The 25,153-nt window shown below is 45.3% G+C and overlaps 1 protein-coding gene across 1 annotated transcript; it reads left to right on the top strand.

The window, feature by feature from the left end:
- Nucleotides 1-127: 127 nt before the first annotated feature.
- On the top strand, nucleotides 128-24,939 carry LOC141050650 (uncharacterized). The gene is made up of 3 exons (XM_073547239.1): nucleotides 128-433; nucleotides 15,277-15,630; nucleotides 21,611-24,939. Exons 1-3 carry the CDS (start codon nucleotides 136-138, stop codon nucleotides 21,625-21,627), a joined length of 669 nt encoding a protein of 222 aa, XP_073403340.1. The 5' UTR covers nucleotides 128-135; the 3' UTR covers nucleotides 21,628-24,939.
- Nucleotides 24,940-25,153: the final 214 nt, after the last annotated feature.

Here is a 25,153-nt window from a genome sequence, read left to right as displayed (position 1 = left end):
CTTTAACACTTTCACAAAAATACGCTTAATATCCTAATGAAGAACTGTCATTTGTATACATTTCATTTATTCAACTATTCTCACAACTATTACAGAATCTGATCATTTCTAATTCTATTTCCAGGTAAACCCCAGATGTCGGCCCCTATAGCAATCACTATGGCCGATTCATCTCGTGTTCAGTTCTCTCTGAATCTACAGAAGTTTTACCCTGAAGATATAAAAATCTCCTGGTATAGAGAAGATCAGTCTGGTAAATATGGATTATCAGCTGTGGAAACAATCAGAGCACGGGACGAGGATCTCACATACGAGGTCACCAGTGTCGTCCAGATTTCTAAATATTTATTCAGAGATCCAGAGATGGAAATCATTGTAGAGTGGGAACACGAGAGTACAGAGACGTCAGAGAGGAGATCACTGAGTGTCAGAGGTAAAGAGGATATCTGTCTATCTACTGCCTGTGTATTATCTATCTATGTATCTATTATATATCTCTCTATCTATTATCTATCTATCTGTCTATTATCTATATATTACCTATCTATTTATCTATATCTATCTACTATCTATTATCTATCTGTCTATTATCAATCTATTACCTATCTATTATTTATCTATTTATCTATTATACAGTATATCTATCTACTATCTATTATATATCTATCTGTATATTACCTATCTATCTATTACATATCTATTATCTATCTATTATCTATCTCATATTTATTTATCTATCTATTATTTATCTATCAAATAATAATAATAATAATAATTTTATTTATATAGTGCCAACATATTCCACAGCACTTTACATTATAGAGGGGGCTTCTACAGACAATAGACATTACAGCATAGCAATAAACACATAGATCAAAACAGATACCAAGAGGAATGAGGGCCCTGCTCGCAAGCTTACAATCTATGAGGAAAAAGGGGAGATAGGAAAGGTGGATGGTAACAATTGCTTTTATTGTTTGGACCAGCCATAGTGTAAGAATCGGGTGCTCGTGTTGCTGCATGAACCAGTTAACAGTCTAAGTATGTAACAGTACAGACACAGAGGGCTATTAAATGCATAAAGCATGTGAGAACATGATGCGAGGAACCTGGATATGGTGAAAAAATTTGAATGAGCCACACAGGAATATTTAGGCTAATGCGTTGAGGCGATAGGCCAGTTTGAACAAATGAATTTTTAGGGCACGCTTAAAACTGTGGGGCTTGGGGATTAATCGTATTAACCTGGGTAGAATTGGCGCAACATGTGAAAAGTCTTGAGACGGAAGTGGGAGGTTCTGATTAATGAGGATGTTAACCTCAGGTCATTAGCAGAAAGGAGGGCACAGGTAGAGTAGTAGGCTGACAAGAGGGAAGAGATGTAGGGTGGTGCTGAGCCATGGAGTGCTTTGTGGGTGAGGGTAATAAGTTTATACTGAATTCTGGAGTGGATGGGTAACCAGTGTAAGGACTGGCACAAGGTAGAGGCATCGGTATAACGATTGGTGAGGAATATGATTCTAGCTGCAGCATTCAGGACAGATTGGAGAGGGGAGAGTTTGGAAAGAGGGAGACCAATTAGTAGAGAGTTACAATAGTCCGGACGAGAATGAATAAGAGAAACAGTAAGAGTTTTTGCAGAGTTGAAAATAAGAAAGGGTCGAATTCTAGAAATGTTTTTGAGGTGCGGATAACAAGAGCGAGCCAGTGATTGGATGTGGGGGCGAATGAAAGCTCGGAATCAAGTATGACCCCAAGACAACGGGCATGTTGCTGGGGAGTAATGGTGGAACCACACGGAAATGGCAATGTCGGGCATAGGTAGGTTAGCAGAGGGAGGAAACACGAGGAGTTCAGTTTTTGACAGGTTCAGTTTCAGAAAGAGGTAGGACATGATGTTAGAGACAGCGGTAAGACAATCACTGGTGTGATATCAGGAGAAGTGTATAATTGGGTGTCATCAGCATAGAGATGGTACTGGAACCCAAATCTACTGATTGTTTGACCAATAGGGGCAGTATACAAAGAGAAGAGGAGGGGGCCTAGAACCGATCCTTGAGGAACTCCAACAGTAAGGGGAAGATGAGAGGAGGAGGAGCCAGCAAAAGATACAGTAAAGGAGCGGTCAGAGAGATAGGAGGAAAACCAAGAGAGAACGGTGTCCTTTAGGCCAATAGAGCGGAGCATAGTGAGGAGGAGCTTATGATCCACAGTGTCGAATGCTGCGGAGAGATCCAAGAGAATTGGCATGGAGTAGTGGCCATTAGATTTAGCTGTTAGAAGATCATTAGAGACTTTAGTGAGGGCAGTTTCAGTAGAGTGTAGAGAACAGAAACCGGATTGTAGAGGGTCAAGGAGAGAGTTATCTGAGAGGTAGCGGATAAGTCGGGTGTGAACCAGGCGTTTCAGGAGTTTAGAGATGAAGGGAAGATTAGAGACAGGTCTATAGTTAGCGGCACAGTTTTGGTCGAGGGATGGTTTTTTAAGTAATGGCTGTATGATGGCATGCTTAAATGAGGAAGGAAAGATACCGGAAGAGAGAGAGAGAGGTTAAATATTTTTGTTAGGTGAGTGGTGACGGCAGGGGAAAGGGACTGGAGGAGATGTGACGGAATGGGGTCACTGGCGCAAGTGGTAGAGCAAGAAGATTCAAGGAGCCTTATTACTACTTCTGTTACTGGTTCAAAATCAGAGAGTGAGCTAGATGCAGTGGGGGAGGGAGGACAGTGCATGGTATGAGGTGATTGGGAGATAATTTCCTGTCGGATTTGGTCAGTTTTTTCTTTGAAATAATTAGCCAGATTGTTAACGTGGAGATCTGTGGTTGGGGCCTGCACTTTTGGGTTGAGTAGGGAATGAAAAGTGTCAAAGAGATGTTTCGGGTTATTGGATAGTGAGGTGATGAGGGTGTTGAAATAGGTTTGTTTTGAGAGGTGAAGGGCAGTGTTGTATCTTTTAAACATAAACGTATAATGGATTATCTTCTGGTAGATTGGATTTTCTCCACAGACGTTTGGCGCACCTGGAGCACCGCTGTAGGAAGCATGTTTGCAGCGTGTGCCCGGGTTGTCGCCGTCTGTGCCTAGTTGTTCTATGTATAGGAGGTGCAATTTCATCCAGGGCACTTTGAAATGTTTCATTGTTATTCTTCAGTGCAGAATCAGGACATGAGAGGGAGGAGATAGGGGCCAATGAAGACTGCAAGTTCTTCATAAGTTTATGGGTGTTGATGACCTGTGTGGAAAGTGGGGGTGACCTGGGCGGGATGACAGCTCTTGATAGAGAATGAAAGAAGGTTGTGGTCAGAGAGCGGGAGAGGGTAGTTTGTGAAATCATCCACTGAGCAAAGCTGGGAGAAGGCCAAATCGAGGGAGTTTCCATCTTCATTCGTCAGAGAGTAAAGGGGGCTTTACACATAGCGATATCGCTAGCAATATCGCTAAAGCGTCACCAATTTTGTGACGTAGCATCGATATTGATAGCGATATCGCTATGTGTGATACTTACCTCAGACTGGCTCTCCCGCTTTCTGTCGCTGATCGCGCGAGATCGTCCACGTCGATTTCTCGTCGGGCGCTTCCTGCTGGGCTTCCTGCTGGCGCCGACGAGCGACGTGTGGACGCGGGCGGGAGGACATCAGGATCGCCGCATCTGAAAGGTAAGTAACGACCGCTGCTGCGTCGCTACGTCGCTGTGAGATCTGCCTGTGTGGCAGCTCACTAGCGACCATTTAGCGATGCACCAGCGATCCTGACTGGGTTGTATCGTGGTCGGGATCGCTGGTGCATCCCTAAATGTAAAGGGGCCTTTAGAATGCTGCGAGAGGCTGAAAGAGGAGGTTAGAGATAAAAGGTGAGAAGCAGATGGTGAGAGGGAAAGAGCAATGGGAATGTTGAAGTCTCCCATGATGAGGGTGGGGATGTCACAGGAGAGACAGTGTGGAAGCCAGGTGGCAAAGTGATCCAGAAACTGATGGGAGGGGCCTGGAGGACGATACACCACTGCCACTCGCATGGAGAAGGGGACGTAGAGTCTGACAGCATGGACCTCGAAAGAAGGGAAGACAAGTGACTGTACTTGAAGGATAACCTGAAAGGTACATTTGGGTGATAGGAGCAGACCAATGCCTCCACCTGCTCTGTTGTCCGTTCTTGTCATATGAGAGAAGTGTAGTCCACCATATGAAAGAGCAGCAGTGGTGGAGTCTGACTGCTGGATCCAGGTTTCAGTAAGAGCCAGAAGGTTGAGAGAATCGGAAAGGAAGAAGTCATGGATGAAGGAGAGTTTAATACACAATGAGCGAGAATTCCAAAGGGCACAATTAAAAGAGATAGAAGGCATGCAGGGAATATTAATAAGATTAGACAGGTTTCTGAGTGTAGCAGTTGGGGGGTTCGACTTTCTATAACGAGGGGCCGGGGTTGGGAGAGATATCTCCTGTGACCAGGAGAAAGAGGATAGAAAGAGTGAGCAGATGGTTTAGTGATTTATGAGAGCGTCTTGGGTGTTGGAAGGTGCGAATAAATGGATCTGTGCTGTTTAGCAATGTGAAAAGAGCATGAGTGCTATACATAGGAGAGGAAAGGACAGAGGGGCTGATATGGATGGAGTGTAAAGAGTTAATGCAAGGGCGGTGGATGTGAGTGAATGCAGCAGCCAGGATATAAATACAAATGCATATGGTATATATTTGCTGCAATCCATATGTAGAGGGAATAGATTTATTAATTTTTCTTACCTGTCTCCAGCCCTGTCTAACTGCCATGTTATAACTGCCCGTACTTTGATAAATGTACATAAATGCCCCCTCCTGCATAAATGCTTCCCCAGGCTATGTCTGAATATATAGGAGGCCAGTTCTAAGATCTCTTACTTTTTTTTTTCCCTTACTCGTTGGCAATCAAACTGAGTTGAGGCAGCAGGACACAATAAATGTAGTGAGCAGATAAACAAGTGTCCAGGCCTACATGGATCATAGACCACTTTCAAAAGTTACTTGACCTCACAGCATAAGGGCACAAGCAGGGTTAGTTGAAATAACTCTATACCATTATATATGTGTATATATATATATATATTATAATATATATATATATATATATATATACACTCACTGGCCACTTTACTAGGTACACCATGCTAGTAACGGGTTGGACCCCCTTTTGCCTTCAGAACTGCCTCAATTCTTCGTGGCAGAGATTCAACAAGGTGCTGGAAGCATTCCTCAGAGATTTTGGACCATATTGACATGATGGCATCACACAGTTGGCGCAGATTTGTCGGCTGCACATCCCTGATGCAAATCTCCCGTTCCACCACATCCCAAAGATGCTCTATTGGATTGAGATCTGGTGACTGAGGAGGCCATTTGAGTACAGTGAACTCATTGTCATGTTCAAGAAACCAATCTGAGATGATTCGAGCTTTATGACATGGCGCATTATCCTGCTGAAAGTAGCCATCAGATGCCTGTTCTTAGCTGAGAGGAGTGGTACCCAGTGTGGTCTTCTGCTGCTGTAGCCCATCTGCCTCAAAGTTCGACGCACTGTGCGTTCAGAGATGCTCTTCTGCCTACCTTGGTTGTAACGGGTGGCAATTTGAGTCACTGTTGCCTTTCTATCAGCTCGAACCAGTATGCCCATTCTCCTCTGACCTCTGGCATCAACAAGGCATTTCCGGCCACAGAACTGCCGCTCACTGGATTTTTTTTCTTTTTCGGACCATTCTCTGTAAACCCTAGAGATGGTTGTGCATGAAAATCCCAGTAGATCAGCAGTTTCTGAAATACTCAGACCAGCCCTTCTGGCACCAACAATCTTGCCACGTTCAAAGGCACTCAAATCACCTTTCTTCCCCATACTGATGCTCGGTTTGAACTGCAGGAGATTGTCTTGACCATGTCTACATGCCTAAATGCACTGAGTTGCCGTCATGTGATTGGCTGATTAGAAATTAAGTCTTAACACACAGTTGGACAGGTGTACCTAATAAAGTGGCCAGTGAGTGTATATATATATATATATATATATATACTGTATATATATCTTTATATATCTACAAATTGCATGCAAATATAACACGCCTTTCAGCTGCCCCTGTGGCTGGGTGTCCGGAAGCTCTCACCTCGATATGCCGCAGTGCCTCCACCCAAATCTTTCTGGGAGCTTTAGTGGAATGAAGAAGGGTCTTCTTCTGCCAGGGGTCGACTCAAGAAACCCCTGTCCACGCTCCATACACTCTCACAAGATGAGAATTAAACATTTAAAAAGGTTTTCCCATGAATGGATTTTATTAAATAAAAATGTTCCTCTCCTGAGATAATTATTCCAAGATCTACTGATTAAAATGAACTTTTATTTGTGGAAAACCCTGTGCATTTACTTGCTAGCAAAGTGGTGCTAATACATGGAGCGGACATTAATTGCCCCTAGGTAGACTTGACGTCTCCAGTCCATACCAGGGACATCACATGGCACAATGGAAATGTGATATTTCCATGCTATAGTAATGTGATGTCAACACAGTCTGTAAATATATGTGTGATCAAAGGACATAATCACTTCTGTAGTTTCTACTGCTAGGATTTTATGTTTTGGGAAACCACAGAAATATAGTATCAACTAAAATTATGGCTATATCATAGTAGTGTTTAGATAGTGTGTTGTGGGTTTGTATGAACTGGCTGTGGGGGGCGCTTTGCTCATTGTCTGCCTATTGCGATAGATAGGTGGACAAGTGAATGTGAATAGTGAAGTTCTCCTTTACGGTCATATCTGTGACACACGTGCAATTAGTGGTTGCTGATCATGACAAAATTGGTGGCAGTGGTGGGATACTTCTTTATTAGAACAGTAAGGGCTGGGATTATTCTATTAGCAGTTACACTTATGTACAGGTAGAATCTTTGCTAAGGAGTATTCAAGTCAACATGGACAAAATTAGTGCTTAATTTTGTTTATTAAAAAAGACCTGATAAACATCCCCCCATACTTGTGTGGCGCCCCTGAGGCTTCAGTTGCACCTTCTCCTAAGGTGTGGTATCCCACCATCCAGGTAAGGTGGGGAACTCCTAATCGCACTCCAACACCTGCATCCCACACACAGGATAGTTCAGCAGGGGCCCATCCATGCTTTATGCTGGAAAGGTAATAGAGTACCTTTTGTGGTCCCTGGCTTCGTAACACGAGAGGTGCTGGGAGGTGGGTGGAGTTAGTATAAAAGAAGGGGAAAGTGTAGGACTGAGATCAGATTAGTCTGAGATGAGTTGAAGGTCAGTCTGCAGAAGAGGGCAGGCGGAGTAGGAAAGGACAGTCACTCAGTGAGGAGTGAGGATCCCTAGGAGAAGGGATGGAGGAAGGAGTGCTGCAGCTGCCCCAGTGATCTGGGCCAGTTGGCACGGGAAGGAAAGGAAGGAGAAGAGACGTAGACCTGAAACTACAGCTTCCATAGAAAGGCAGAACAGATCGGAACAAAGGAGAACAGAAGGACGGTGGGAAGTGGGTTAGGGAACAACCCTTCCAGTCCAAAGCGCAAGGCCGGGGCCCGATCCCCGAGGTTGACCGGATCCTTAATATCCAGCAACAGACACCGGTGGAATAGTGAGCTGCTAACGCCCTACTCCCATTATAGACTTGGGACACAACAGCAACTTAATAGTGAGTCGGGACTCTGGAGATAGAGATCCCTGATCAGGCTACAGCTGTCTGTCATACAAGGGTCGTAGGAAACCGAGATAAGAGGCACTGCAGGGAACCACTGTACTGGGGTACTTCACACTTAAAGGCACATTAGAGGAGACGTTCAGGAAGGTACATGTTGGCGGAGTGTTGGAAGGGAGAATCCCATCTTGCCTGGAGGTTGGCTGGAGCCCTGACCTGGTGAACACGGCACGGAGGCAGGCACCTGTGTGAACTGCAAACAGTGAGTAAAGCTTTGGAACCGCACACCCTGGTGTCCTCCAGTTATTCGAGCACCGCTACACTTGGGTACCAGCATCCGCACCATCCGCGCCTCTCCTCCATAACTGCATCTACACTGCCCTGGGACTACAGCTCCACCTGTGGGGAGCTTTACCATCTATGCTGCACACACCATCAGTCCCAGTGGATCTGCACGCAGCGTTGGCTTAACATCACACTTGCCAAACACCACGGGTGGCGTCACAAACTATCAAACACCACCATTTTATTGGGCGCCCAGGGCCACGGACCGGGTCACCGCCACCGCAGCGCATCCCCCTGACACCGGCCTGGTACCGAGTACCCCACAGCCCTGGGACGGGGCGACCCAATTTTGGCGTCACGAACAGGATGACGAGACCCGATGCCATCGGATTCTGTGTGCCTTGGATTTACAACCTTTGAAGAAGACGCCACCCCCGGAAGGAGGGGCAGAGGAAGCCAGTGGCGAGGAGGGCGGAGCAAGAAGAAGAACGCCAGAACGCCACTTTGGGAAGAGAGGGAAGGAGGCCTGCGGAGCGCGGGAAAGTGCATATCCCCGGCGCCATGGCTGACGGCTCCAACCCTGAATCCGGAATGAACTGCCAGCAATTGGAAGATGAGATCACCGAACTGACTACCTGTCTGCAGCTGAAGCAGGAGACCTTGGAGAAGCTGATATGGCCGCGCGCCCTGGAGGGGCCTACACCTGCGGTACCCTCTCCATTGGTACCCGCTGCTGTGGCACCGGACCTTTTCTGGGCAGCCTAAAGGGACATACAACTGCTGCCAGACCACCGGCAGCGTACCTTGCTCCCTCCCTGCCACCGCTACCGGAGGAGTTGTACTTAGCACAGGGAGCTGAAGCGGAGGAAGAGGAACTCCCGCTTGGACCCGGCGCGGCTGCGCAGGTCCCTACAGCGACCCCCGCGGAACCAGAGCCGCCGGTAGCTCCACCGCCATCCCCGGTGTCCGACCGGGCAGCACCCACCACCACTACACCTGCACCGGAGCAGAGACTGCATCGCCAGGAAATACCAGGTATATACCCCGACCCTCCGAATGGGTTACCCTCCGACTCTGAGATGGGGAGGTGGAAGAGGTCTCTGTTGCGCAGAGTGCGGTTGGAACAGGCGCGCAGACCTCGACGTCTATAGGGGATCACCAGTAAAGTACTTCCATAAATCTCGTTACCCAGGAGAGTTTATTACACCAGTTGTGCCTTTGTATTTTTGTTCATCATGGTTGCCTAGTTTTGATTGGCAGCGTTATTTTTGAAATGGAACTGTGGAGATCATAGACGCTGATTGGTCCAAACCTTTATTGTACATAGTTTGCACCCCTTTGGGTGCTCTCTATTGGTTTTACATATAGAACTCTTTGCGAAGAGCCCCTGGAGGTTGGTGCCAACTCATTGAAGGAAAAAGAGAGGAGATGCCGTAGAACCAACTGTGCTTTTACTGTGAAGACTCTGGACATTGGAGAAGGGACTGTCCCTCTTGCCCTTCTTATGTGAAGCCATCAGGAAAGCGACTGAGTCTGGGTAACAATCAAGGAGGTTGCCCAGACTCCCAGGTATTTTTTTCCTCGCTTACTAAAATTCTGCTTCAGGTGGAACTGGAACTTGCTGGTGGCCCAGTTGTGACTACCGCCTTTGTTGACTGTGGTTCTTCTATTAATCTAATTGATGCCCAAGTTGTGACTGTTAATAAGATAGGGACAGTCAGGCTAAAATATCCTGTTAAATTTGTGGCAATTGATTCCTCTCCTCTCACCCAGGAGGGAATTTGTTTCATGACTAATACCTTTTCTCTGAAAGTGGGTTCCACTCACGAGGAAAAATTAAGGTATTTTGTTGTGAATAATCTGCCGGCTGGACTGGTACAGGGAATGCCTTGGCTTCAACGCCACAATTCTATCATTGACTGGGTCATAGGGGAGATCATTCAGTGGGGTTGTACGGCTAACGGCCTATGTTGTAACCTGACACCTCTTGTCACCCCTGTAAAATCTGTGTCAGTGTCATCTGTCGGTCTGGAAGGTATTCCGGAGTACCTGAAAGACTTTGAAGACATATTTTCCGAAAGTGAGGCAGAGGCACTACCACCATATAGACCCTTTGATTGTGCCATTGATCTTATCCCTGGATCCAAGTTATTTAAGGCAAACCTGTTCAATTTGTCCGGGCCCGAACGTCTAGCCATGAAGGAATACATCACCGAGAGTCTCTGCAAAGGGCATATTTGGCCTTCGGTTTCACCTATGGCGGCGCACTTCTTTTTTGTTAAGAAAAAAGATGGTGGTTTGCGGCCGTGCCTCAACTTTTGGGAATTAAAAAAAATTACTGTGAAAAATACATACCCTCTTCCCCTAATTCCCGATCTAGGTATCCAACTCACCGGAGCCAAATGGTTCTCTAAACTGGATTTACGTGAGGCATATAACCTTATAAGGGTGCAGGAAGGGGACGAATGGAAAACAGCATTCCTGACGACTGAAGGGCTCTTCGAAAACTTGATTATGCCCTTTGGTCTCACCAACGCTCCTGTTTTTCAGAATTTTATTAATGTAATTTTCTCTAATTGAATTGGTCGTTTTGTGGTTATTTATTTGGATGACATTTTGGTGTACTAGGCAGACAGTCAATCTCACTTGCACCATTTGCGGATGGTTCTCATGAGGCTGAGGGAGAATCATTTGTATGACAAGTTGGAAAGATGCTCATTCTTCATGCAAGAATTATCCTTTCTGGGTTTGATTGTGTCTGGGGAGGGGTTCCGCATGGATCCTAAGAAGGTCCAGGCTGTTACGGATTGGGTGCAGCCTCATGACTTAAAAGGGTTGCAGCCATTTCTGGGCTTTGCTAACTTCTATAGGAAGTTTATAAAGGGCTTCTCGCAGGTGGTATAGCATTTAACGGACCTCACTCTCAAGGGAGCTGATGTAAAAAATTGGTCCGTAGCCACAAAAAATTCTTTCATGACGTTAAAAAAATGCTTTTCTTCAGCCCCTGTAATGCTACAACCCGACCCATCAAGACCTTTTGTCGTGGAGGTCGATGCCTCGGAAGTAGGGGTGGGGGCAGTTTTGTCTCAGGGCCCTTCTACCCTTACTAATCTGAAGCCTCGCGCCTTCTTCTCCAAAAAATTTTCCTCTGCTGAGAGAAATTACGATGTCGGCAATAGGGAGTTGTTGGCGGTAAAGTTGGCTTTTGAAGAATGGAGGCATTTCCTGGAGGGGGCCATTCATCCCATTACAGTCATCACTGATCATAAAAATTTGGCCTATATTGAGTCTGCCATGAGATTGGCCCCAGACAAGCTCGGTGGGTGCTTTTTTTTTCTCGTTTTCAGTTTACCATCACATTCCGCCCGGGATCTAAAAACATCAAGGCTGATGCCTTATCCCGAAGATTTGATTGTGTCCCCTCCAGAACCTCCATCCTCCATTCTTCAGCCAGGAGTAGTGGTGGCCGAAATCTTATCTGAGTTACAGAGAGGTATTTTGGAGACCCAGGCACGGGCTCCTGGTGGTAAACCCCCAGGTAAATTGTACCGGAACGTTTCCGTCTCAGACTTATGATTATGATTCTATGTTGAGTGCTCATCCTGGGATTGCAGCTACCCGGGGGACAATTGAGAGGGGTTTCTGGTGGCCCTCTATGGTAACAGACATTAAAAAGATTGTGACTGCATGTGGGGTATGCGCTCGTTCTAAAAGTTCTCAGGTCCGGCCGGCTGGGGAGTTGGTGCCTTTGCCAATTCCGGAGAGACCATGGACACATTTGTCCATGGATTTTATCACAAATCTTCCTCCTTCCAGGGGCAACTCGGTGATATGGGTGGTGGTGGATAGGTTTTTTTATACAAGCCCACATTGTACATCTCCCCACGTTATCATCTGCTGAAACCCTGGCCCGCTTATTTATTCAGCATGTAGTTCGGTTGCATGGAGTGCATGTGAATGTGGTGTCAGACAGAGGGGTACAGTTTGTGGCCAGGTTCTGGAGGGTTTTTTGTAAAAAGCTGGGGATTTTGTTGTCCTTTTCCTCTGCCTATCACCCTGAGTCTAATGGACAGACTGAGAACACGAACCAATCGCTGGAGCAGATTCTAAGATGCTTGGCCTCTTCCAGACAGGACTGGTGTGAGGTATTGCCAATGGCAGAGTTTGCGTTCAACGGTCGTGTGAGTCAGTCTACTGGGAAGTCTTCCTTTCAGATTAACTGATTTAACCCACATTTTGAGAGTTTTCCTGCATGGATTCAGGTTGTCCTGGAGCTGAGGGTGCGATACAACGTCTTAGAATTCTTTGGAGGGAGGTTCAGAGGAATATTTCCAAGGCCCAGGAAAACTATAAGCGGTTTGCTGACAGGAGGAGGGGGCCAGGTCCAGCATTTGTTGTAGGGGAGAAGGTGTGGCTATTAACCAGCAATAACAAGCTTAAGATACCCTCTATGAAGCTGGGCCCCAAGTTTATTGGCCCATACAAAGTTGTGGAGCTTGTTAACCCAGTAGCCTACCGACTGCAGCTAATCGCATCCTTTAAAATTTCTGATGTCTTCCACAGGTCCCTGTTAAAGCCTAAAGCCTGTGGGGACGGTGAGAGAGGCTTCCTCATGCAATGCTCCACCAGTGGTGGTAGAGGGGCAGCTGGAGTATGAAGTAGGGCCCATCATTGACTCCCGGTGGGTGCGCCGGAGACTCCAGTATCTGTTACACTGGAAGGGGTACTCTCTGGAGGATCATTCATGGGTTCCGGCCAGTTCGGTGCATGCCGATCGTCTGGTCTTCCATGCCAGATACCCGGAAAAGCCTGGGGGTCTAGTGGCCCCCCCGTTAAGAGGGGGGTACTGTCATGGTTTGGACAGGGTTCTTGCCCTGCACTCGCAGGATTAAGTGTACAGTGGGGCAAAAAAGTATTTAGTCAGTCAGCAATAGTGCAAGTTCCACCACTTAAAAAGATGAGAGGCGTCTGTAATTTACATCATAGGTAGACCTCAACTATGGGAGACAAACTGAGAAAAAAAAAATCCAGAAAATCACATTGTCTGTTTTTGTTTCATTTTATTTGCATATTATGGTGGAAAATAAGTATTTGGTCAGAAACAAAATTTCATCTCAATACTTTGTGATATATCCTTTGTTGGCAATGACAGAGGTCAAACGTTTTCTGTAAGTCTTCACAAGGTTGCCACACACTGTTGTTGGTATGTTGGCCCATTCCTCCATGCAGATCTCCTCTAGAGCAGTGATGTTTTTGGCTTTTCGCTTGGCAACACGGACTTTCAACTCCCTCCAAAGGTTTTCTATAGGGTTGAGATCTGGAGACTGGCTAGGCCACTCCAGGACCTTGAAATGCTTCTTACGAAGCCACTCCTTCGTTGCCCTGGCGGTGTGCTTTGGATCATTGTCATGTTGAAAGACCCAGCCAAGTTTCATCTTCAATGCCCTTGCTGATGGAAGGAGGTTTGCACTCAAAATCTCACGATACATGGCCCCATTCATTCTTTCATGTACCTGGATCAGTCATCCTGGCCCCTTTGCAGAGAAACAGCCCCAAAGCATGATGTTTCCACCACCATGCTTTACAGTAGGTATGGTGTTTGATGGATGCAACTCAGTATTGTTTTTCCTCCAAACACGACAAGTTGTGTTTCTACCAAACAGTTCCAGTTTGGTTTCATCAGACCATAGGACATTCTCCCAAAACTCCTCTGGATCATCCAAATGCTCTCTAGCAAACTTCAGACGGGCCCGGACATGTACAGGTTTAAGCAGTGGGACACGTCTGGCACTGCAGGATCTGAGTCCATGGTGGCGTAGTGTGTTACTTATGGTAGGCCTTGTTACATTGGTCCCAGCTCTCTGCAGTTCATTCACTAGGTCCCCCCCCGTGGTTCTGGGATTTTTGCTCACCGTTCTTGTGATCATTCTGACCCCACGGGGTAGGATTTTGCGTGGAGCACCAGATCGAGGGAGATTATCAGTGGTCTTGTATGTCTTCCATTTTCTAATTATTGCTCCCACAGTTGATTTCTTCACTCCAAGCTGGTTGGCTATTGCAGATTCAGTCTTCCCAGCCTGGTGCAGGGCTACAATTTTGTTTCTGGTGTCCTTTGACAGCTCTTTGGTCTTCACCATAGTGGAGTTTGGAGTCAGACTGTTTGAGGGTGTGCACAGGTGTCTTTTTATACTGATAACAAGTTTAAACAGGTGCCATTACTACAGGTAATGAGTGGAGGAAAGAGGAGACTCTTAAAGAAGAAGTTACAGGTCTGTGAGAGCCAGAAATCTTGATTGCTTGTTTCTGACCAAATACTTATTTTCCACCATAATATGCAAATAAAATGAAACAAAAACAGACAATGTGATTTTCTGGATTTTTTTTTCTCAGTTTGTCTCCCATAGTTGAGGTCTACCTATGATGTAAATTACAGACGCCTCTCATCTTTTTAAGTGGTGGAACTTGCACTATTGCTGACTGACTAAATACTTTTTTGCCCCACTGTATGTGGCCTCTTTCTGGATCTGGGAGGAGTATTTATACTCACTCTTTACCAGGGTTCTCTGTCAGCTATACTTTTGCCCTTGGCTTAGTTTAAGTGACCCCTGTGCATTTGTGCCTTGTGCAGTGTGCATGCTTATGTGTTTGATAACTTGGCTTCTGACCCGGTCTGTCCCCCGTTGTGCGCTTGCCTGCTAATTCGGTATTGTGTGTCTATTTTCCTGGTTTCTGACTTCAGCTACGTCTCTGGTTATTCTCCTGTCTACGCCCCTGGTACGTCTGCTGTCCATACGGTTGTGACCATTAGCCTGTCCCTGACATCCCTCCTGTCTAGCGCTCATTGGAGCTTCAGTTTGTGCTATACCTGCTGGTAGAGTCTTATTCTCGGGCTGGCATCTCTCTCTGCTACTGCTGCCTCTGGGAGACCTGCGGCCGGCTCCACCCCCTGGTAATCACGTGGTGCAGGTCCTGCTAGTGTGCAGTCACACTGGGACGTGCTCCTCTCCCTAGGGACCCCGGTAAGCCACTGCAGCAGCGCGGATTTCTCAGGGTCCAGACGCTGACTGGATGTCAGTTCTGGGTATCCTGACATGTATATTATTTAATATTTTTGCATCTTTTTAAGCATTATACCCTTTTTTTTATATTTAATCTGAAGTTTATCAAGTTTGTCTTTGCTTATTTAAACATACAACCTCGAAGAGGGAAAGTATAGCCTGGTTTTATAACCCTGATCTATCATCGATCTATCATCTATCTATCATCTATCTATTATCATCTACCTAACTATGATCTATTATTTATCTATCTATCTATTTATTACACGTTACAGATTTTCCCTGGAGCCCACATGTCGGATCTATTAATGTCCCCGAGCTGGAAGATGGTAAATCAGCCACCCTGACCTGTGATATATACAGATATTTCCCGGATCTTCTATCTGTTAGCTGGTTCACAAAGACGGACGGAGATGTGACCGAACTGCCAAGAACATCATCAAACGCGGACGTAATTTACAAATTCTCAAATAAGGAGAAAAAACAGGCAGATAACACTTATTCCTGTGAGGCTTCAGTGACTTTCAGCCCAATAATAAGTTCACACCAAGGATCCGAAATCCTCTGCAGAGTGAAGCATCCCAGCGAGGAGCATCCCATAGAGCGGAGCACCGGACCCCTACACATCGGTGAGTGAGTTATATGGATGTAAACTATAATACAACGACAAGTTACACCATGACACAGTCTCCCCAGTATGGGGCACGTGCTTCAGAAATGCTGTCTTATAGTTTTTGATGTAGTGATTCGGTGATATATGGTGTAAATCATCAGTGTCAGCCTTGTATTCACTCATAAAGCAGGGAATACAGTACTCATTTCTAGCATCATGTTCAACACAAAAATCAGAACATTTAAAGAGGTTTTACCATGAAAATGAATGCATTTAAGGTACCTAGCCAAATCAGATCTCATACTTTGCACTGACGAGGGCCAATAGCCCGAAACGCCGTGTCTGCAAATTGAGATTCTGATTTGGCTTTTATCCTAAGTCATAGTACAAGACTCGTTAAAGGGTTGATTGTGACTTGTAGGATCGCTACTACCAATAGGTGGCGCTGTAGTCCTCTTTCTCTCTGAAGAGGCAATTTGCATATATGCATTTAATGTAAAAGAGCTTGGAAAAACAATACATTTTCTAAAGCTAAGTTCACACTAGGCATTTTTGCTGCGTTTTTTTTTTTTTGCTGCTTTTTTTATGTAAATTTTCAGCTGTGTTTTACAGTACCAGCAAACCCTATGAGATTTCAGAAATCTCATGTACACACATTGTTTTTTTTTTGTCATCAGGATTTTGCATAATGGAGCAGGTCACTTCTTTCAACGTTTTTCACCCATTGAAATGAATGGTTCGTGAAAAAACCCTGAAAAATCCATGAAAAAGTGCAGGTATCAGGATGTGGTGCATTTTTTTGTGCCAAAATCTGATTCTATAGAATAAGACTTTTTTCCAACACTAAACTCTATCAGCATGCACAAAAGACAAATCTAGCATGTCAAAACCTCAGCAAAAAATGCACAAAAACGCAAGAAAAAACAAGGAAAACATGCTTTTTTTTCTGCAGCTTCTTTCCCGCCAAGAGATCAGGTATTGCTGCAAAAAAAAAAATGCTGGAAAAAACACCTAGTGTGAACTTACTCTAATACTTTTTCAGAATTTCAGCACTTTCCTATTATAGGCTTCTGAAATATTTGGACAGTGACAAGTTTTGGCATTGTAGCGTCAAGATCCAGGTCTATAATCAATATAATCAATTTATTTCTATAGCGCCAACATATTCCGCAGCACTGTACATTAGAGGGGACTTGTACAGACGATAGACATTATAAAAAAGCAATAATAATCACATACGGTAAATCACCAGATACCAAGAGGAATGAGGTTCCGGTTGCTCGCAAGCTACAATCTAGGAGTAAATAGGGGAGACACGTAAGGTGAATGGTGACAATTGCTTTCATTGTTGGGACCAGCCAGCAGTTTTAGGCCTTGCTTAATACTGTGGGCATTGATGATTAATCTAATTATCCTGGGTAGTGCATTTCAAAGAATTGGCGCAGCACGTGAGAAGTCCTGGAGACAGGAGTGGGAGGTTTGGATTATTGAGGATGTTAACCTCAGCTCATTAGCAGAACCGAGGGCACGGGTAGGGTAGTATGCTGAGATGAGGGAGGAGATGTAGGGTGGTGCTGAACCATAGAGAGCTTTGTGGGTGAGAGTGATAAGTTTATATTGAATTCTGGAGTGGATGGGTAACCAGTGCAACGACTGGCACATGGTAGAGGCATCGGTGTATAGGCGTAATGTGCCGACTCTCAGCTTTAATTTGAGGGTTTTCACATCTTATTTGGAGGAAGGGTTTAGGAATTACAGCTCTTTAATATGTAGCTGTCTTCTTTTTAAAGAGACCAAAAGTAATTGGAAGGTTATGTCTAAATCTATTTAATGGGCTGCATGGACTATTGTCACATTAATCCATGATCAACCAAGCAGGCAAAAGGTCTGCAGCTGATTCCAGATGTGGCATTTGCCTTTGGAAGATGTGCTGTGAACCCACAACATGCGACAAAAAGGACTTCTCAATGGAGGAGAAACAGACCATCTATAGGCTGAAATAAAAGATGAAATCCATCAGAAAATTAGCAGAAATGTTAGGAGAAGCCAAATCAACAGTTTTGTACATTTTGCAAAAAAAAAAAAGAGTGCACTGGTGAGCTTGCGAACTCAACCAGGCCTGGACATACGCAGAACACCACAGTGGTGAATGATTACAGAATCCTTTCCATAGTGAAGAAAAACCCCTTCACAACATCCACCCAAGTGAAGAACATGAAGAAAACTCTATAGGAAATTGATGTTTCAATATCTAAGTCTACCTTAAAGAGAAGACTTCATAAGAAAAATGCAGATGGTTCACCACAAAGTGCAAAAGATTAATCAGCCTTATAGAAAGGCCAGATTAGACTTTGCCTAAAAACATCAAAAGAAGCTGCCCAGTTTTGGAAAAGCAAAACTAAGATCAATCTGTACTAGAATGATGGGAAGAAGAAAGTATGGAGAAGGCTTGGAACGACTCCTGATCCTCAGCACAGCACATCCTTTGTAAAACATGGCGTTGGTGGTTTGATGGAATGGGCATGCATGGCTGCCAGTGGCACCGGGTCACTAGTGGTTATTGATGATGTGACTGAAGACAGAAGCAGCTGAACGAATTCTGTGTCTACATGGAGATACTTTCAGCTCAGATTCAACCAAATGCAGCAAGGTTGATTTGACGGCACATCACAGGACAGATGGACAATGACCCAAAACATCCTGTAAAAGCAAAGTAGGGGAATATTATGCAATGGCCGAGTGATCACCAGATCTCTGCCCCATTTCACAGGATGAAGACAAAAGTTAAGCCAGAAAGAGCCACAAACAAGGAACAACTGAAGTCACTGTAATAAGGCGGCAAAAGCCTCACACCGGAAGAAACCAGCGATGGCGACGTTCATGGCCTCCAGACTTGAGGCTGTCATTGCTGCAAAGGATTCTCTACAAAGTCTTAAAAATGAACATTTTATTTATGGTGAAGTTAATTTGTCCAGTTAGTTTTGAGCCCTTGAAATGAGGAGACTTTGTGGAAAAATGGCTGCAATTCCTAAACGCTTCACTAGATAGTTGATTAAAGCCTTTTAATTTAACCTGAAAGTCTCCACTTCAGTTTCATCTCATTTGCTCCATTTGAAATCCAAAATAACTGTGACGGCCAGGAAGGTTACGTCCGAGAGTGGACCCTCTGGGTCGCAGCGCTGGATCTCCCGGGGGCGAACGCGCCAGGTGGTGCCGACCCCTATACAGGGGCCGTTAGGGGAAGACCCTCGGAAGACAGATGCCGCGACTGCTAGAACCAAGAGGGGCGGCTCAAAGGTCTGTGTGAGAGGTACAGGACTGAGGATAGAATGCAGAACGGAGTAAGAAGTGCAGGTCAAAGTATGGAACGGAGACACGGAGTACAGGACTGGGCACTGGAGTACAGGACGGAGACACGGAGTACAGGACAGGGCACTGGAGTACAGGATGGAGACACGGAGTACAGGACTGGGCACTGGAGTACAGGACGGAGACACGGAGTACAGGACTGGGCACTGGAGCACAGGACTGGGCACTGGAGTACAGGTCGGAGATACGGAGTACAGGACTGGGCACTGGAGTACAGGACGGAGGCACGGAGTACAGGACTGGGCACTGGAGTACAGGACGGAGATACGGAGTACAGGACTGAGCACTGGAGTTCAGGACGGAGATACGGAGTACAGGACTGGGCACTGGAGTACAGGACGGAGGCACGGAGTACAGGAGAAGGGCTACAGAGCAGAGCACGGAGTGCAGGACAAGGAGCGAGCACCGGACTGAAGCAAGGCAAGGAATAGGAGGAAGTTACAGGAAGAAATCCTGCAACCTGGCCAGAGCACCGCAGGCAAGGCACACGATAATCAGGCGTCTCCTCCATCTTGGAGACGCCTGATATAGCACGTGCAGCGGTCTGATTGGTGGCCAGAGCTCTGGGCGGGGGCTGCAGGGTTAAGGAACCCGCAGAGCGCGCGTCCGCGCCCTAGAGCGAGCGCACGTGGCCCGCAGGCGCCGGGGGGATGGGAGCGAGGAGGAGGCAGCCATAGTGCGGCGAGGTAAGGACGGGTGAGTATCGGCAGCGGCGGACCCCGCCACTGCTGGAACGGCTACCGCCGCAGCCGTGGCAATAGCAGAATAGCGCCCTGCAGAGCTGAAATCACGAAGATCCGATCACTGTCCAAAATTTTCGGGACCGGATTCACCGGCTCTGAACGAGCATGCTTGGGTGTTTTTTGTAATAAAAGGGATATGTGTATGGAAACTGTGAAGGAAACGTAACCTGGTGTGAGTAGCGCCAATAACACTATGGAGAGGGACATTGCACCGTTCATAAGAGGGAGACTCACAGCGATGTTCCATGCAGCTATCTGCACCATCACCAAGAGCGGACAGAGAGCTGTTCTTCCGTGACTCTGTGTTGTACTGTTGCTATCTCATTAGCAGCCTGTATTAGGAATTTACGACCAGCTTTGCTTATGTTGTCTGCCATAAAAATGTAGCAAATCTTGGCGCATGCCATATTTTTTTTCTATAATTTGCTGCTTTTTGTTTGGGGACAAACATGGAGAGAAAATTATACAAAACACTGAGCAAATCTACAGCTGGTGGCGGAAGGTGAGGAGCTCCTTTTGCTCCTTGAGGATAATCTAATGTTGCAGCAAATTTTTGCAGCAAACACCTACATTACGACATGAACAAGAAAAGCAGAAGAGATTAGTGATCGCGGGAGGCCCATGAAATATTTATTTCCCACAAAAGACAAAGTATTTTAAAGTCCTGCCCCACATCTGCTTTCACTGTCTCAAAACTAGTGGTAATCAGCAGGCGGCACTACTGTCATTCATCCTACTTCTATCACCGACCCCTAATGAGGATTCATTTCAAGGTGGTGAAATAAACCGTGGGGCGGCACTGCTGTCACTCACCCTGCTTCTATCACCACCCCCGATGAACTCTAATTTCAGTGAATGAGGCGATAGGCAAAGAAACTACATAGCGGCAGTGAATATGGAGTAATATGGGGTTCATTACTGTGTACGACGCACTATGTGGTGCCCATAATACTGTATGAAGGACTGTACTGTCCAGTTTCTGAGCTATTGATATCACTCATGTAATGTAAGAAGTAAGTGAAATCTCTGGCATTGTACTAGATCCACCTCTATATTCACCGTCCACTTTTTTAAATGCTAAATAAGAAAAATGGATTCTTTCAAAAACGTTTTTAAAAACTTCCTAAAAGCGCACTGTGGGAATCTGAAAAGTTTCTACTTCCTCCCGAAAACCACACATCATCAAGAAAAACAGAACTTGTGGTTTCCGTTCTGGAGCTTATTAGGCCAAAAATACCACAAAAGGTCTGAGCTATGAAAACAGGAGAGTGTATTTCTCTGCTGGTCAAGAAATTCCGAGTTGCATTGTTATGAAACTGCTTTCCTCCATCCAGGTGATACTGCCCCATAGGAAATGCAGAATCTATGCACAATACCAGGTCAATAGTAAATATATTTAGAAGATGAGGGCCCAATACTGACCCTTTTGGTACTCCACCGTTAACTGTGAACCAATAAACGTCTGTGTATTATATATGCATATTCAGTAACTGTAGACATAGGGGAGGAGGGATATGCAGCTGCAGTATTGCTCACTCTGGGCCTATGAGACTGGATGCTGGTTCAAGGGAGGCAAAAGTGGGGAAATTACTGGTGCAAATTCTGAGCACAGCATGACCATGAAGCCAGGAAAAGTGCTCACAATCAGAAAGGTAAGATACAACATATTTCATATCAATAGGTAAATTATTTTATATATATATATATATTTCAAATTTAATATTCATCCTGATTACCATTTACCAAAGGCCAATACATTATTTCCAAAGTGGAATAAAACATGAACATTAGCTTTATCTTCACATTTTAGCCGTAGTAATAATAATTAAAAGGGTTTTCTCCTGACGAGCATAACATCTTCTTTTTGTCATCTCCTTTCTTCAGCCATAGAGAAAAACTGAGCTAGAAAACCTGATTCGCCTTAAAGACTAATGAAGTATGATGAAACTTAAAGTGTCATTAAAGACTCAATATCAGTGAAATCCCACCAGGTGACAAGAAGATGTGGATCCCAAGGACCCTCGATGAGTTACACAGCCCACCACCAGCGCAGAGGTGTTTCCGGTCACAGGCCTCCCTGCCTCCTGTCTGTGTTGCAGGGACTCGGAGATAGTCTTAGGCCCAGTATTAGGCATCCAAGCCTAGTACACATTATTGACTTCTTAAGGGTAGAGCCAATGTTTAGTTTTACATTTGCATTATTTTCTTCCCCTTCTTCCTAGAGCCACAACATTCTTTTTTTTTTTTTTAATTCCCATTGCCACTTCAGGGCTTATTTTTTTGCAGGATGAATTGTAGGGTTGAATGAAACCATCTAGATTACTATTTATTTTTTGGGGAATGGATGCCCCCTTGTCATTACGGCAAGCCTAGGTTTTAAAAGGTCATTAGAAAGATCTCTGTACTGTCCCCTCATGTACATGTACACTGTAATAAGATCACCCTTAAAGGGAATCTGTCACCCCTGGACGCTTTCAGGCTGTTACTATGGGCCTACAGGTAATAGAATGGTTAAACCAGTGTTACCTGTGTGCCTCATACCCGCGGTCTAGTGGTGGAGAAATAGAGTTTTAATGTTTTATGTTAATGATTTCTTCCAGGCTCCAGGAAATGCAGTGCGTGGAGAAATCCCAGCCTCCTGTCTTTATTATCATACCACCCCACCCCATGCATATCACGCTGACCTGTGACGTGCAGCTGTGGCACCGTAATCCCGCGCCTGCGCCCTGCACTCACGCTGTTCTCAGTACCTTATCCGCACTTTTATACGCAGTGTCTTCATCATGCTTCTGCGCATGCCCCAGCGAGTCACTGCGCAGTAAATGTATGACTAAATCTGCCTGTTTTTTGCTATAATGGCCACTTCCTTCAATACAGTATAAAGGCCTTAAGAAACTGTCTTCATTGCCCACAGCAACCAATCAGAGCTCTGCTTTCATTTATCAAACTTCACTGGTAAAATGAAATCTGTGCTGTGATTGGTTTCTACAGGCAACAGAAACAGGTTTGTAGCTAGGATAGAACACACAGGAGGAAAATATCTAGAACACACACAGAATTGGAAGATGGAGGAATAGAAACCTTTACACAGCGTGGAAGTGACAGACAAGAATGACATTGAGTGATATAATGTGACATCCGCGCCTGTCCCATCTACTCCTGCTTTGCTCTCGGCTGATGCAGAGTGACTATTCAGTAGGTCTCTTTCATTCCTGGGACTTGTGCCAGTCCTGTAGCTATGGGGTTAATTCTGTTTGGGTTTCTTCCGGTTGTAAGCACTGGGTAGGGCTGCTCTATATTTAAACCCCTGAGAATCAGTTCCCACTGCCAGTCAATGTTTCTGCTACCTGGTTTTACCTGTGCTCTGTGTATCTGTGGCTTTTTTCTGATTTATCCTGTTCCCTGACCTCAGTTTGGTTATTGACATTTCTCCTGCCTGGCAATTTTGTACCTCCTGGATTGGACCTGGCCACCTGACTATCCTTCTTGCCAGCTTGCACCACTAAATAGCTGTTGACTCTGTGGCTCCAGCCCAGGGACCCCTGTGTAAGTCCAAATCCCTGTACAGGAGTTAAAGAGGGAAGGCCAGGGGAACCCATGGGATCTGAGAAACGGAGTAGTTTGCTCCATGCCTGTTCGGGGTTGCATTTTGTGAGCTGCCAGTTGACTACGAAAAGTGCCCAAATTACATATAAAAGCTGTGCTGTGATTGGTTGTTAATATTAGAAACTTTGCATGGCGCCATATCTCCTTCTCTTGGCCAATAGCAGATCACAGAGCAGCTTGGTGGGGAGCAGGCGCCTGGAGAAGCAGCGGCTTCTGAGAAATGTAGTCTACAGTGATCATATGGCCAGTTCACACAGAGCAGAGAGAATGGAGCCAGAAAATGGTGTAAGAAATTTGATAGTGAGGATATGAAAGTTTGGTTATTTTAGAGAATCCCTGAGAGACCCCCATTAAATTTCCTGACTTTTCATGAATCCGGAGTCTCTGATGAGTGGCGTACAAAGTCTGAGATTTCTGGTGTAGGGAACACCACAGCTTGAACTGAATTAGACAATCTGTGGCTTTATGCCCCATCACGGCCCAGCTCTGCCAATTTCTGCAAAAATAGGAGAAAATGAGTGACAAAGCCATAAGTCACTAAATGTTTGCAAAAACCTGACAAAATTCTGGCATTGAAGGTTTGATGAATCAGGCCCAGCGTGTGCCTGTAACCTTGTCTATTTAATGGCAGATGAAGGTCATAATGCAATAATGTTTGTAGTAACAAGCACCACATTTAAAATGTTTCTAACACCAATGCCAGCACCCCTGCATGATTCTCCTTCCTCGTTTATGCAGGGATGCCGGTATTTGGAAATCTCCCCGTGTCTTGCTTCCTGTGCACGCCACACAGGCTTATCGGTGGCGAACCTAGTGTACGTGCTCAAGCTGTTCTTAAGGGAGCAGCACACACACCTTGAAGATGTCCCCAGCCAAAAGATGGGAATCATCAGGTATATAAGGCACCTTCCCCAGTAGGGAGGTGCCTGAGCAACCGCTGTAGTTTCTCTACGACTCTTGTGTGCACAACTGTATGTTACCAGGTCGCATGTCCTAATCCATTGGTGTTAGTTCATTATCCTGATTCTGTTCCCATATTCCTGTATAGTGCCATCACAGGACAGAAAAGCAGCGAACATGGGGCAGAGTAAGGTATACTAACAGAAAGAAAGAGGAAACGCATGGAGGTAACGCCTGAGAGGCCAGGAGATACTTCATGCTTGCAAAACCTAAGATACATATTTATTGGCTGTACTTTTATATATTGTGTAATGAAGTAAAAGCAATACTACATAATATATATATATATATATATATATATATATATATAGTGTGGGTGATGGAAGGGTTAGCTGAGCTTCGTTTCCTATAATTACTGATGTCGTATCATGACTTGTATCCAAGTATTCCTGAAACCTTGACTAATATGTCGTTTGTAGACCCAATTCTGATCTGACCTAATTTTACAATTAGACACTGACATCGGTGCTGTTATATGGAACTTATTGTATTATTATGTTAAGATTACATTTATGCAACATGGGAAACCTCATAAAAAGATATTTCACAAAAATAAAAGCAGAAATTCACTTTTTTTTTCCATTAAGGCTGTGTCCTGAAGGTTAAAGTGTGCCATATCCTTAAGGCCATGTCCCCACATAGCGTAAATGCCAACACCCCTGATAGGCAGATTTCTGTGTACACTGTGCATAGGCAGAAAGATGCCAATCAGTGGTGGGGTCGGGGTTACACAGAGCAGGAGGAATAGGAGGTATGAGACATCTAAACCGCTGCACGACCAGCTCTACCCTCGCCTACTGTATTATCACCCATCCCTTGAAGATTGTGAGCCCTCGCGGGCAGGGTCCTCTCTCCTCCTGT

Source organism: Dendrobates tinctorius, unplaced genomic scaffold (assembly GCF_039654945.1).
Source record: "Dendrobates tinctorius isolate UK_male_01 unplaced genomic scaffold, ASM3965494v1 ptg000152l, whole genome shotgun sequence".
NCBI lineage: Eukaryota > Metazoa > Chordata > Amphibia > Anura > Dendrobatidae > Dendrobates > Dendrobates tinctorius.
This window is presented reverse-complemented; position numbering and strand designations above follow the sequence as displayed.

Excerpts from the sequence above, each read along its gene's own strand:
- LOC141050650 (XM_073547239.1), top strand. The coding sequence starts at position 136 with ATGTCGGCCCCTATAGCAATCACTATGGCCGATTCATCTCGTGTTCAG. Across the intron at positions 434-15,276 it reads GAGATCACTGAGTGTCAGAG|ATTTTCCCTGGAGCCCACAT; the intron begins GTAAAGAGGATA and ends TACACGTTACAG.